Genomic DNA, 11,583 nt, shown 5'->3' with positions numbered 1-11,583 from the left:
AGGTTCCTATAAGGTGTCAGGACGTCACCGTCTATTTCTCCATGGAGGAGTGGGAGTATTTAGAAGGACACAAAGATCTGTACAAGGACGTCATGATGGAGGTTCCCCAGCCCCTCACATCACCAGGTAATAGACAGGACTAAATACACACGGCCTATAATTATCTGTATGTAAGGAATGAATTCAGTCCCTGTATGTGTCTCCTCCAGGTCTATCCAGTAAGAGGACAACACCAGAGAGATGTCCCCGTCCTCTTCTCCCACAGGACTGTAAACAAGAAGATCCCGATGTTCCTCAGGATCATCAGGTAGATGGAGAGAAGGTGCATGAAATCTCCCTATGATGTGTAGACGGCTGTGAAGGTCTTGTGCTCAGTCTTGTTTTATCCTCCAGTATTATATGTGTTATACTTGTGTAATGAGAGCGGTGGAGATGGCAGGATTAGAGCTGATCATAGATGGGACTTCTCCATCTGTCTGTGACTTTTACAATATTTGTTTCAGGCTGAAGATCTGCCCCATATTAATACTACAGAGACATATGTGAGGGGTGATGAGCGGAGTAAAGAGGAGATTCCTACAGATAACCGCCCAGGTGAGTAGTGACCACTAAATGCAGAGAAGTCACAGATTATTCTCATTCAGCAGCTTCTACAATGTGGGACTAAGGCTGTGTGCGCACGTTGCATTTTTCACGCGTTTCTGCAGTGTTCTGAGCTGCAGCGTTTTAATGCAAAATTGCATGCCTTTTGATTTCCAGGCGAAGTCTATGGAAAATAGGGCTTTCTTTTGCGCACGATGCTTTTACAAATGCAGCGTTTTAGTTGCTTAAAATTTGTCAAAAACTCTGCTTGAAGAAGCAACATGTCAATTGTTTTTGCCATTTTGGCAGCGTTTTAATAGCATTGAAGTCAATGTGAAATGTCAAAATGCATATTTTTCTAGAAAGAATGCGTTTCCCTTGCTTTTTACTAGCGATCTGCATGTGTTTTTGACATAATAAACGCAGGTCTTTCGGTCTCTCTCTCTGTCTCTGTCTCTATCTCTCTCTCTGTCCATGTCGGTCTCTCCCTCCCACCCCCTATCTCATACTCACCGATCCACGATCACCGGCGTGGTGCTACACGGCGTTCACACTGTGGCGGCTTCTCGTCTTTTGAAAATGCCGGCCGCTCATTAATCCATCTAGTATTCACTGCTTCCTCCGACACGGCGCCTATGATTGGTTTCAGTCAGACACTCCCTCACGCTGAGTGACAGCTGTCTCACTGCAACCAATCACAGCCGCCGGTGGGCGTGTCTATATCAAGTAGTAAAAAAATATATAAATAATTAAAAAAAAACACGACGTGCAGTCCCCCCCCCAATTTGGATACCAGCCGTGGTAAAGCCACACGGCTGAAGGCTGTTATTCTCATGATGACGAGCTCCACGTTATGGGGAGCCCTCCAGCCTAAAAATTTCAGCCAGCAGCCGCCCGGAATTGCCGCATCCATTAGATGCGACAGTCCCGCGACTCTACCCGGCTCATCCCGAATTGCCCTGGTGTGGTGGCAATCGAGGTAATAAGGAGTTAATGGCAGCAGCCCATAGCTGCCACTAAGTCCTAGGTTAATCATGGCAGGCGTCTCCCCAAGATACCTTCCATGATTAACCTGTAAGTTAAAGAAAATAAACACACATCCAAAAAATCCTTTATTTGTAATGAAAGACAAAAACACACCCTCTTTCACCACTTTATTAATCCCTCAAAAACACCACCAGGTACGACATAATCCACGCAAGGTCCCATGACGCTTCCAGCTCTGCTACATCAGAAGCTGACAGGAGCGGCAGTAGAACACCGCCGCTCTTGTGAGCTCCATGCAGCAACTGAAGTGAGTCGCGCGATGAGCTGTGCTGTCACTGAGGTTACCCGCGGCCACCGCTCTCAGGTGGAGGACTGCAGCTGTGGCCGCGAGTAACCTGAGTGAATGCACAGCTGATCGCGTGGCTCACTGCAGTCACTCAGGGGATTTGCGAACACAGATGAGTCCTTCACGTGTGACTGCAAATTCAGCTGCCACACAGAGAGAGACGCGCAATGTCATTGAAATCGGGTGAAGCTATGACGTCACTGCTGCGGACTCCTGTGTCCTGGCACTGACCTCAGAGGTTCATCTGAGTTCATGAAAGCACACAGAGACAGACCCGCGGGATGACAATGAAGTCGGGTGCAGTTCATCCGAGTTCATTCTCATCGCCCAACTCTGTCTCTGTCAGCGGGCATGTAGCAGTGCAGAATTGCCGGGGGAACGCACTGACAAAAATGCATTCAAAATGCATGTAAAATGCTTCCAAAATACATGCGTTTTGTATGCATTCTTTTTGTCAACATGCAGCGTCACGTCTGCCAGAGGGTGCGTTCTTTTCCGCACTGGTCTTGACGCAACGTGCGCACACAGCCTAAAGGCCCTGTCACACGCAGAGATAAATCTGCGGCAGATCTGTGGTTGCAGTGAAATTGTGGACAATCGGTGCCAGGTTTGTGGCTGTGTACAAATGAAACAATATGTCCATGATTTCACTGCAACCACAGATCTGCCAGAGATTTATCACTGTGTGTGACGGGGCCTTTAAAAGAAGGAACAAAACTTATTATCCTAAAAATAAGGTGTAAGAGGTTTCCCGTACATTCTAGACTCGGGGAATGTGCAGTTTACGGTGGATGAATACGTCACATATGATGCATTTTGAGTTTCCATATCCTGATATGAAATTATCATGGAAAAGGTACAAACTATCGCAAAATGAACACGTTTCATAAAAATAGATATATAAAGTGGATATATAAAGTCTACACACCCCTGATAAAATGCCAGGTTTTTATCATGTAAGAAATCCTACCAAGATAAATAATTTCAGAACTTCTTCCACTTGTAATGTCGCCCATAATATCTAGAAATACTTGGTGAAACAAACTGAAATCTGTTTGAATAGAAAAATAAAAAGCTAAAATAATGTGGTTGCAAAGGCATAAACTAATATTTTGTTGAAATAACCTATGAATGTATGACAGCATCCAGTCTTTTTGGACCAGAGCCCATCTCACGGCATATCTACAATTAGCGATCTTTGCCCACTCTTCCATGCAGTAGTCTGGCTAGTCTCGCCACTGCAATAAGACAACCATGGGTAGGTAAGGCAAACAGGTGGGGAAAGACACAACAAAAAGCTCTCAAGGTTTCTTCAGCAGGAACTTCGCAGCTGCAACAGTAACAACTCCACATCTCTGCAGAGCCAAGCTCCTTCAAGATGGACAGCATAGGAATGTGCTATAGCCAGCATAGAGAGGAGTGAGGAGCAGATATTTATAGGAGAATGGAGTGGCCGCAGATGAGATTACAACTACCTTTTAAATCCCTGAAGGATGGAAATGCACTTTAACCCCTCCAGTATCGGATGACATTAAATGCACTCCACCTCGTGGTAAACAACAAGCGGGCACTAAAGAGGATCTGTGATCAATAATACGCTGTGAACTTCTGATCTCCTCTCAAAATCCCATCAGGCCGTGACACACTCATGAAAAGGAATTTGGTATACGTAACGAGGCCAGAAGCTTCAACTTGTAGGAGACTGCTTTCATTTAAGAACATCGAAAGGTCGAATATAGTGGGGATCCAGCTTGTAGGATGGCACTTTGAGACGAATATATCTTGATGAGAGCCATAGGTGGGTCCTGATATCTCATATCTACATGCCTCTTCATCCTTTTGGTCGATTTCACCAGTGTGGCTCACGTGTTTTTCCAGATTTTGGAGAAACTTTTAGCTAGCTTGGCCACAGGGATGCACAAAGTAGTGCCCACAGAAAAAGGCATGTTGGGCTGATGACCATACACAATGAAAACAGGCAATTAACTGACGCTTCACTCAAATGGTTGTTGTACGACAACTTTGGCCAAGGCAAAAGCTTGACCGAGTCCCTGTGGTGAGAATTGACAAAGTGCCACAGGAAGCTGGTCAGGACTTTGTTGACCCACTCCACTTGACTGTTGAATTGAGGATGGTAGGCAGTAGAGAAGTCCCAGGACACATTCATCAACTTGCAGGTAGCCCTCCAGAACTGGGAAGTAAACTGGACTCCTCTGTCTGATACGCTGTGGAGTGGTAGACCGTGCAGGCTGCAAATATGCTGAATGAACTTCTCAACGAGTACTGGAGCAGATGGAAAACCAGACAAGGGCGTAAAGTGGGCCATTTTAGAAAAACTGATAGGTTTGTGATGAAGTCCATCGCAATGTGCTACCAGGTAGCAGACGGCACAGGAAGTGGTAGTAACTGACCTGACGAAAGCTGCTTTGGAGTCTTATTTCGAGCACGAGATGGACAGTCAAAGACCAAAGGCCGCTTTGTCGCTAGCGATCGCACCCGCCCCCGTCGTGCGTGTGTCACAGGCAAATCGCTGCCCGTAGCGAACAATATCGCAGGTACACGTCACACGAAATTACATTCCTAATGACGTCGCTGTGGCTGGCGAACAACCTCTTTTTTTAAGGGGTACATAAATACAACAAGGAAACGCAGAATAGAGGACCATTGCCAACTATTATAGGACTAAACCCAGTGCACTATCATATCACTAAACAAGAGGAAAAACTGGGAATCATAGTCCACTTTATCAAAAAAATGAGTCATAAACTAGTTACTTGCAAAAATATATATTTTTTTATTATTGCATATTTTTATAGCAAGCAATAGGTCATATCAAATAATTTACATATTCATAGCACAACAGGTTTTACAAACAGGGGGTCCTAATGGTTAAACACTAAGGTCCAACCAAACAACCATGAGGGTTAAATTTCAGGTCCAGATCTGTATATATTTAGCGCATCGCAAAATAATCACATATGCTGATATACAGCCATCAAAAAACATAAAATTGTATGGAGATTGCATCAAAGAATTTTGTGCTTCCAAGTGGATACATGAATAAAAAGATGGACCTGAGTACTGCCAAAGATTGGGGCCATAATGTGCATCAACTAGTCATTTCACAGAGAATATGAGTGCCCCAGATCTAATACACAGTTAAACCCAGGCAGTAACCACTTACCCATTGTGGTATGAATGCCAGTTGAAAAACATGCCCCGACTCACACGTTTCGTTAGCTTCTTCGGGGGGGCCGTGGTGTGATCTTTTTTAAGGGGGCAGTTCGTGCGGTGTCACAGCGCTGTCACACAGCAGGCCACCTATAGAAGCGGAGGGGCGGAGAGCAGCCACATGAACGTCACTCCCACCACGTTGCCGGAGGACGCAGGAACGCTGTTGTTCGTCGTTCCAGGGGTGTCACACGTAGCGATGTCTGCTGCCTCAGGAACGACGAACAACCTGCGTCCAGAACGAGCAACGATATTTGGAAAATGAACGACGTGTCAACAATCAACGATTTTGTGAGTATTTGGGATCGTTAGCGGTCACTCGTGTCACACGCAACGACGTCGCTAACGAGGCCGGATGTGCGTCACAATTCTGTGACCCCAGCGATATCTCGTTAGCGATGTTGCTGCGTGTAACAGAGCCTTAAGTCCTCGATGTCTTTGTGCAGCGATGGGCACCAATAATGCCATGAGATTAGAAGAGCGATCTTCTTATGACCAGCCAACCTAAACGAGTGACCGCATTATAGAACTAGCCTCCTTTCAACCTCTGCGACAAAGGTCTTTCTGGGAGGAACACAAGATAAATTTACCTGTGTCACATTAAGTGTCCTGGAGTGCTCAATGATATGTTGAGGTTCCTCGTCTTGGTCAGTTGACAAAAAGGACCTGTAAGGCACATCCGCTTAGATGTTCTTGTCCACTGGCTGAAAATGGAGGATGAAGTCAAAACGAGCAAATAATAACGACCACCTAGTTTGGCATGGATTCAGCATATGTTCTTAATTGGGGAATATAACAACTGGATGGACAGCCCCTTCTTGTACATATCGACACTCCTCCAAAGCCATCTTAAATCGTCAACAACACTCGGTCTCCAATCGAATAGTTGCGATCTGGTGAAGAGAAGGCCATGGAAAAGAAACTGCAGGTTACCATTCTCCAGGTAGATGATTTGTGCATAAGGACTGCCCCTGCCACAGAGAAACATCCACTTCCAAAAAGAACTGTTTATTAGCCTTAGGTCTATGCATGCCTGCTTCAGGGAGATAAAGGCGATCTCAACCTTCGGAGTCCACGCCTTCAGACAGAAATCGTGGTCGTTTGGCATAAAAAATGTGGTATAAAATTGACGGTAGTAATTAGCAAAACCCAGAAACTGTTGGATAGCCTTCACACCGTCAGGACGGGGCCACTAAAGGGTACTTTACATGCTGCGATATCGGTACCGATATCGCTAGCGAGCGTACCCGCCCCCGTCAGTTGTGTGACACGAGCAAATCGCTGCCCGTGGCGCACAACATCGCTTACACCCATCACACGGACTTACCTTCCCTGCGACGTCGCTCTGGCCGACAAACCGCCTCCTTTCTAAGGGGGCGGTTCGTGCGGCGTCACAGCGACGTCACACGACAGCTGTCCAATAGAAGCGGAGGGGCGGAGATGAGTGGGACGTAACATCCCGCCCACCTCCTTACTTCCTCATTGCCGGTGGACGCAGGTAAGGAGATGTTCGTAGTTCCTGCGGTGTCACACATAGCGATGTGTGCTGCCGCAGGAACGACGAACAACATCGTACCTGCAGCAGCTACGACGTTAAGGAAAGGAGCGACGTGTCAACGATCATCGATTTTGAACGATTTTGCGATCGTTGATCGTCGCTCCTTGGTGTCAAACGCTGCGATGTCGCTAACGGCGCCGGATGTGCGTCACTAACGACGCAACCCCAACGATATATTGTTAGTGATGTGTAAAGCACCCTTAAGAATCACAGTCACCTTCTCAGGATCCATCCTCAGTCCAGAATCAGAGATTATGTAATCCAGGAAGGGAAGTATGCTAGAACACGTGCTTCTCAAACTTGGCATAGACATTTCTCCCTAAGCCTCTACAGGACCTGGCTGACTTTCTTCCTGTGTGAGGGGAGATCAGGGGAGAACACCAGGATGTCGTCAAGGTATACCACCACAGGAGTAGATAAGATCACAGAAAATGTAATTTACAAATTCTTGGAAAACCACAGGGACATTGCTGAGCACAAATAGCATTACTCAATACTCACAATGACCGTTCCTGGTGTTTAACCCCTTAGTGACGGAGCTAATTTTCACCTTAATGATCAGACCAAATTTTGCAATTCTGACCAGTGTCACTTAATGAGGTTATAGCTCTGGAACGCTTCAACGGATCCGAGTGATTCTGAGATTGTTTTTTCGTTACATATTGGACTTCATGTTAGTACCAAATTTTGGACAATAGTTTTTGCGTTTATGAAAAAAATAGAATTTTGACAATTTTCTTAAAATTTATCAATTTTTAACGTTTTAATTTTTATACCGTTAAACCAGAGAGTTCTGTGACACAAAATAGTTAATAAATAACATTTCCCACATGTTTACTTTACATCAGCACAGTTTTGGAAACAAATTCTTTTTTTGTTAGGAAGTTTATCAGCAATTTCTCATTTTTACATCAAAATTTACAAAACCATTTTTTTAGGGACCACATCACATTTGAGGTGACTTTGAGAGGCCTAAGTGACAGAAAATACCCCAAATTGACACCATTCTAAAAACTGCACCCCTCAAACTAATCAAAACCAAATCCAAGAAGTTTATTAACCCTTCAGATGCTTCACAGGAACTAAAGCAATGTGGAATGAAAAAAGCAAAAAATAAAATGTTACCTAAAAATGTTGCTCTACCCCAAATGTATTCAATTTTACAAGAAATAACACAACAAAATGGACCCCAAAACTTGTTACCCACTTTCTTATGAACGCGCCGACACCCCACATGTGGTCAGAAATCTTTGCTTGGACAAATGTGAGGGCTCGGAACAGAAGGAGCAATATTTGAATTTTGGAAAGCAAATTTGGCTGAAATAGATAGCGGGCACCATATTGCATTTACAGGTCCACTAAACAGCAGAAACCCCTCACAAGTGATGCCATTTTGAAAACTAGACCTCCTCTCAAGGCTTCTATCTAGGGGTATAGTGAGAATTTTGGACCCACAGGTACTTCACAGATTTTGCTAACGTTATGTTGTCATATTGAATATTTATTATATATTTATAATTATTTTCTCAAAAATGTTGCTTTAGCATCAATTTTCTCACTTTTTCAAGAGGTAATTCCAAAAATTTGACCACAAAGTTTGTTACCCACTTTCTTATGAGCGCAGTGATACCTCACATGTGGTCTGAAACCTTTTGTTTGGACAAATGGGAGGGCTTGGAATGGAACGAGCAATATTTGAATTTTGGAAAGAAAATTTTGCTGAAAAAGATTGCGGGCACCATGTCGCATTTGGAGGGCCCCTGAGGCCCCTCAAGGAATTTATCTAGATGTTTGGCGAGTACCCTGAATCCCCAGGTGCTTCACAGACGTTTATAACGTTCAGCCATGAAAATAAAAAAAACAATTTTACCACAAAATTGTTACTTCAACCAGATAGCTTTTTTTTCACAAAGGTAACAGGAAAAAAATCACCATGAAATTTATTGTGCAATTTCTCCTGAGTTTTTTGATATCTTATATGTGGTGGAAATCAACTGTTTGGGTGCACAGCAGGGCTCGGAAGGGAAAAAGTGCCATTTGACTGCACAATTGGCTGTAATCATTAGCGGACGCTATGTCGCATTTAGAAAGCCCCTAAAGTGCCTAAACAGTGGAGGTCCCCCACAAGTGACCCTATTCTGGAAACAAGACGCCTCAACGCTTTTATCTAGGTGTATAGTGAGCATTTTGAATCCACGAGTACTTCACAGAATTTGATAAGCTTAGGTCGCCATATTGAAAATTTTCATTTTTTTCACAAAAATGTTGCTTTAGCATCAAATTTCTCACTTTTTCAAAAGGCAACCACAAAAAAGTGGACCCCGCAGGTTGTTATCCAATTTCGTATGAGCGCAGGAATACCCCACATGTGGCCAAAAACCTCTGTTCGGATAAATAGGAGGGCTTGGAATGGAAGGAGCACCATTTGAATTTTGGAAAAGTTGAAGTAAATTGCGCGCACCATGTCACATTTGCAGGGCCCTTTGGGTACCTATACAGCAGATACTCCCTACAAGTGACCCCATTTTGGAAACTGGACCCCTCAAGGATTTTATTCAGGCATACAGTGAGCATTTTGAATCCACAGGTACTTCACAAAAATGTTGCTGTAGCAACAAATTTCTCACCTTTAGGCTATGTGGCCATGATCCAGCGACACGGCTCGAGTGCACAGTATCAGCCTTCCTGCAGAGATGTGAGTGTTGTCCACGGGAGAACGCAGCTGCCCATGCCCATGATTTGGGTTCAGGTTGCTGTGGACTTTAGTTCTATTCTACCTGCAGAGAGCACTCTCGTCTCCGCAACATAAATTGACATGCTGAGGAAGCTGCACTACAGGTCGGTTTATGCTGAGGAGAAAAGAAGCACAGTGGGTATGGGATTTCTAAAAATCCTTCCACTGTGCTTCTACTGCACAATGCAGCGCTATGGATGCAGAGAAAACACTTTGCGCTCAAAACGCTGCAAACCCGGATTGTGGGCACACAGCCTAAAATGCTACAATGGATGCATGGATAGATGTCAAACATATATATAACGTCCCACCACCCTGCATATTCTAAGCTGGCACCTTTTAGTGCATTTCATCGTGGCACTAAAGGGTGCTTAGTCTTGTATTTAGCCCAAAAAAATAAAAAATTAAAATAAACAACTTGGGGTCCCCCCTATTTCTGATAGCCAGCTAGAGTAAAGCAGAGAGCTGTAGCCTGCAAACCACAGCTGACAGCTTCACCTTGTTTGGTGATCAATTTGAAGGGCTCCCCAAGCTGTTTTTTTTTTTTATTATTTATAAATAAATAATTTTAAAAAAACAAACAAACATGGGGTCCCCCCAAATTAGATCACCAGCCAAGGTGAAGCTGACAGCTGAGGTCTGGTATTCTCAGGGTGGGATGGTTATTGGATTCTTCCCAGCCTAAAAATAGCAGGCCGCAGCCGCCCCAGAAGTGGCGCATCTATTAGATCTCATCCCGTTGCCCTGGTGCGGTGGCAAATGGGGTAATAAATGGGGTTGATACCACATGTGTAATGTCACCTGGCATCAAGCCCAGCAGTTAGTGACGTCATGGTGTCTATCTGATACCAGACTTAACTAATTGACAGTAATAAAAAAATATTGACAAAAAAAAACTTTATTTGAAAAAAAACACTCCCCATAACATTCCCTCTTTCACCAATTTATTGAAAAGAAAAAAAAAATCGGGTCCTCTGTAATCCATTTTGGAAGTCCCACGACGATTCTGGACCTTCTAGAATATGGGGGGCATGCTCAGGGAACGTATCCCCCATTTTCTAGGAGTGCAGACCCTCCTTTTGAGGAGAGTGGGTGCAAAGAATCTGCACCTACTCTCCCTGAATCACTGCAGCAGAGTGCGAGCAGCCAGCCAGCGTTTCTGAAAGCAGGAAGCTGAGCTATCAGCTGTTCTGCACATGTGACCAGTGTTTATTATGAAGGAGGAGGAATCGTGGGGGATGAAGGCTGTAAAAGGTACAGGGAACACCACGGGGGGTGGGGTATAGGGGGTGACCTGGCAGGACCTGGGCAGGAGTTTTCTGTCGCATGTGTCATGGCACATGCGACAGAAATCAGAGGAAGAGTGTAAATGCGGCCGGCGCGCTAATGTGCGCGCCGCCATCTTGGATTTTTGGGAGCGGGTATGGGGTCGGGGGGGGGCACTTTGGCGACACTGGGGGACTGGGGGGACTGGGGAGGAGATTTATCTCGCATCTGACACTCTCTGACATGTTTGATCATGCCAGGTGGGAGATAAATCATTTATTACCGGTGCTGTCATTTACTATAACGTGATCATCGGTATACGGTGTATACCGGTGATCACATGACTGGGGACTGGAAAAACCGGCCCGAATCATGATCTCCAGGGTCTCAGCTATCCCCGGTAGCTGAAGCCCCGGAGATTTTGCAACGCTGGGGGGCGCTATTTACCTTTTTCTGACTGCCATTTTAAAACGGCAGATCAAAATAAGTACCCTTTTTTGCTGTCCTTTTAATACGTAAGGCAGTCGTAATAGGGTTAAAGCAGTCTTCCATTTGTCCCCATTGCGTAAGCACATCAGGTTATATGCTTCTTGAAGATCGAGTTTTGTCAAGATCCTGGAGCCTCTGAGATGATCAACAATTCTGAAATGAGGGGCAGCTGACATTTATTCTTGATAGTGATTTCATTGACACTCCTGTAGTTAAGACAGGGCAAGAGAGAGACTTCCTTTCTCAACCACAGTGTATTCGTGGAAACAGGGGGAGAGGGAGCAAACAAGAGCACTGAGTTGGACCACAGCCGTTTCGTGCTGATCGGTGCTTCCACGGGTCCGCCTCTAGGCTGACGTGCTCAATACAATTTAATACCTGACACAGGTG

The 11,583-nt window shown here is 44.9% G+C and overlaps 1 protein-coding gene across 1 annotated transcript in view; it reads left to right on the top strand.

Moving 5' to 3' along the window:
• Window positions 1-22: 22 nt before the first annotated feature.
• Window positions 23-11,583, top strand: part of LOC142312323 (uncharacterized) — a 33,608-nt gene continuing 22,047 nt past the window's right edge. The window contains exons 1-3 of the mRNA XM_075351252.1: window positions 23-126; window positions 210-307; window positions 504-594. Coding sequence (XP_075207367.1) covers window positions 42-126; window positions 210-307; window positions 504-594 — 274 coding nt within the window. The 5' untranslated portion in view covers window positions 23-41. The remainder of the gene's footprint in view (window positions 127-209; window positions 308-503; window positions 595-11,583) is intronic.

Source organism: Anomaloglossus baeobatrachus, chromosome 5 (genome assembly GCF_048569485.1).
Source record: "Anomaloglossus baeobatrachus isolate aAnoBae1 chromosome 5, aAnoBae1.hap1, whole genome shotgun sequence".
Taxonomy (NCBI): domain Eukaryota; kingdom Metazoa; phylum Chordata; class Amphibia; order Anura; family Aromobatidae; genus Anomaloglossus; species Anomaloglossus baeobatrachus.
Note: the sequence above shows the minus strand (reverse complement) of the source record. Positions and strands in the feature narration are given on the sequence as shown.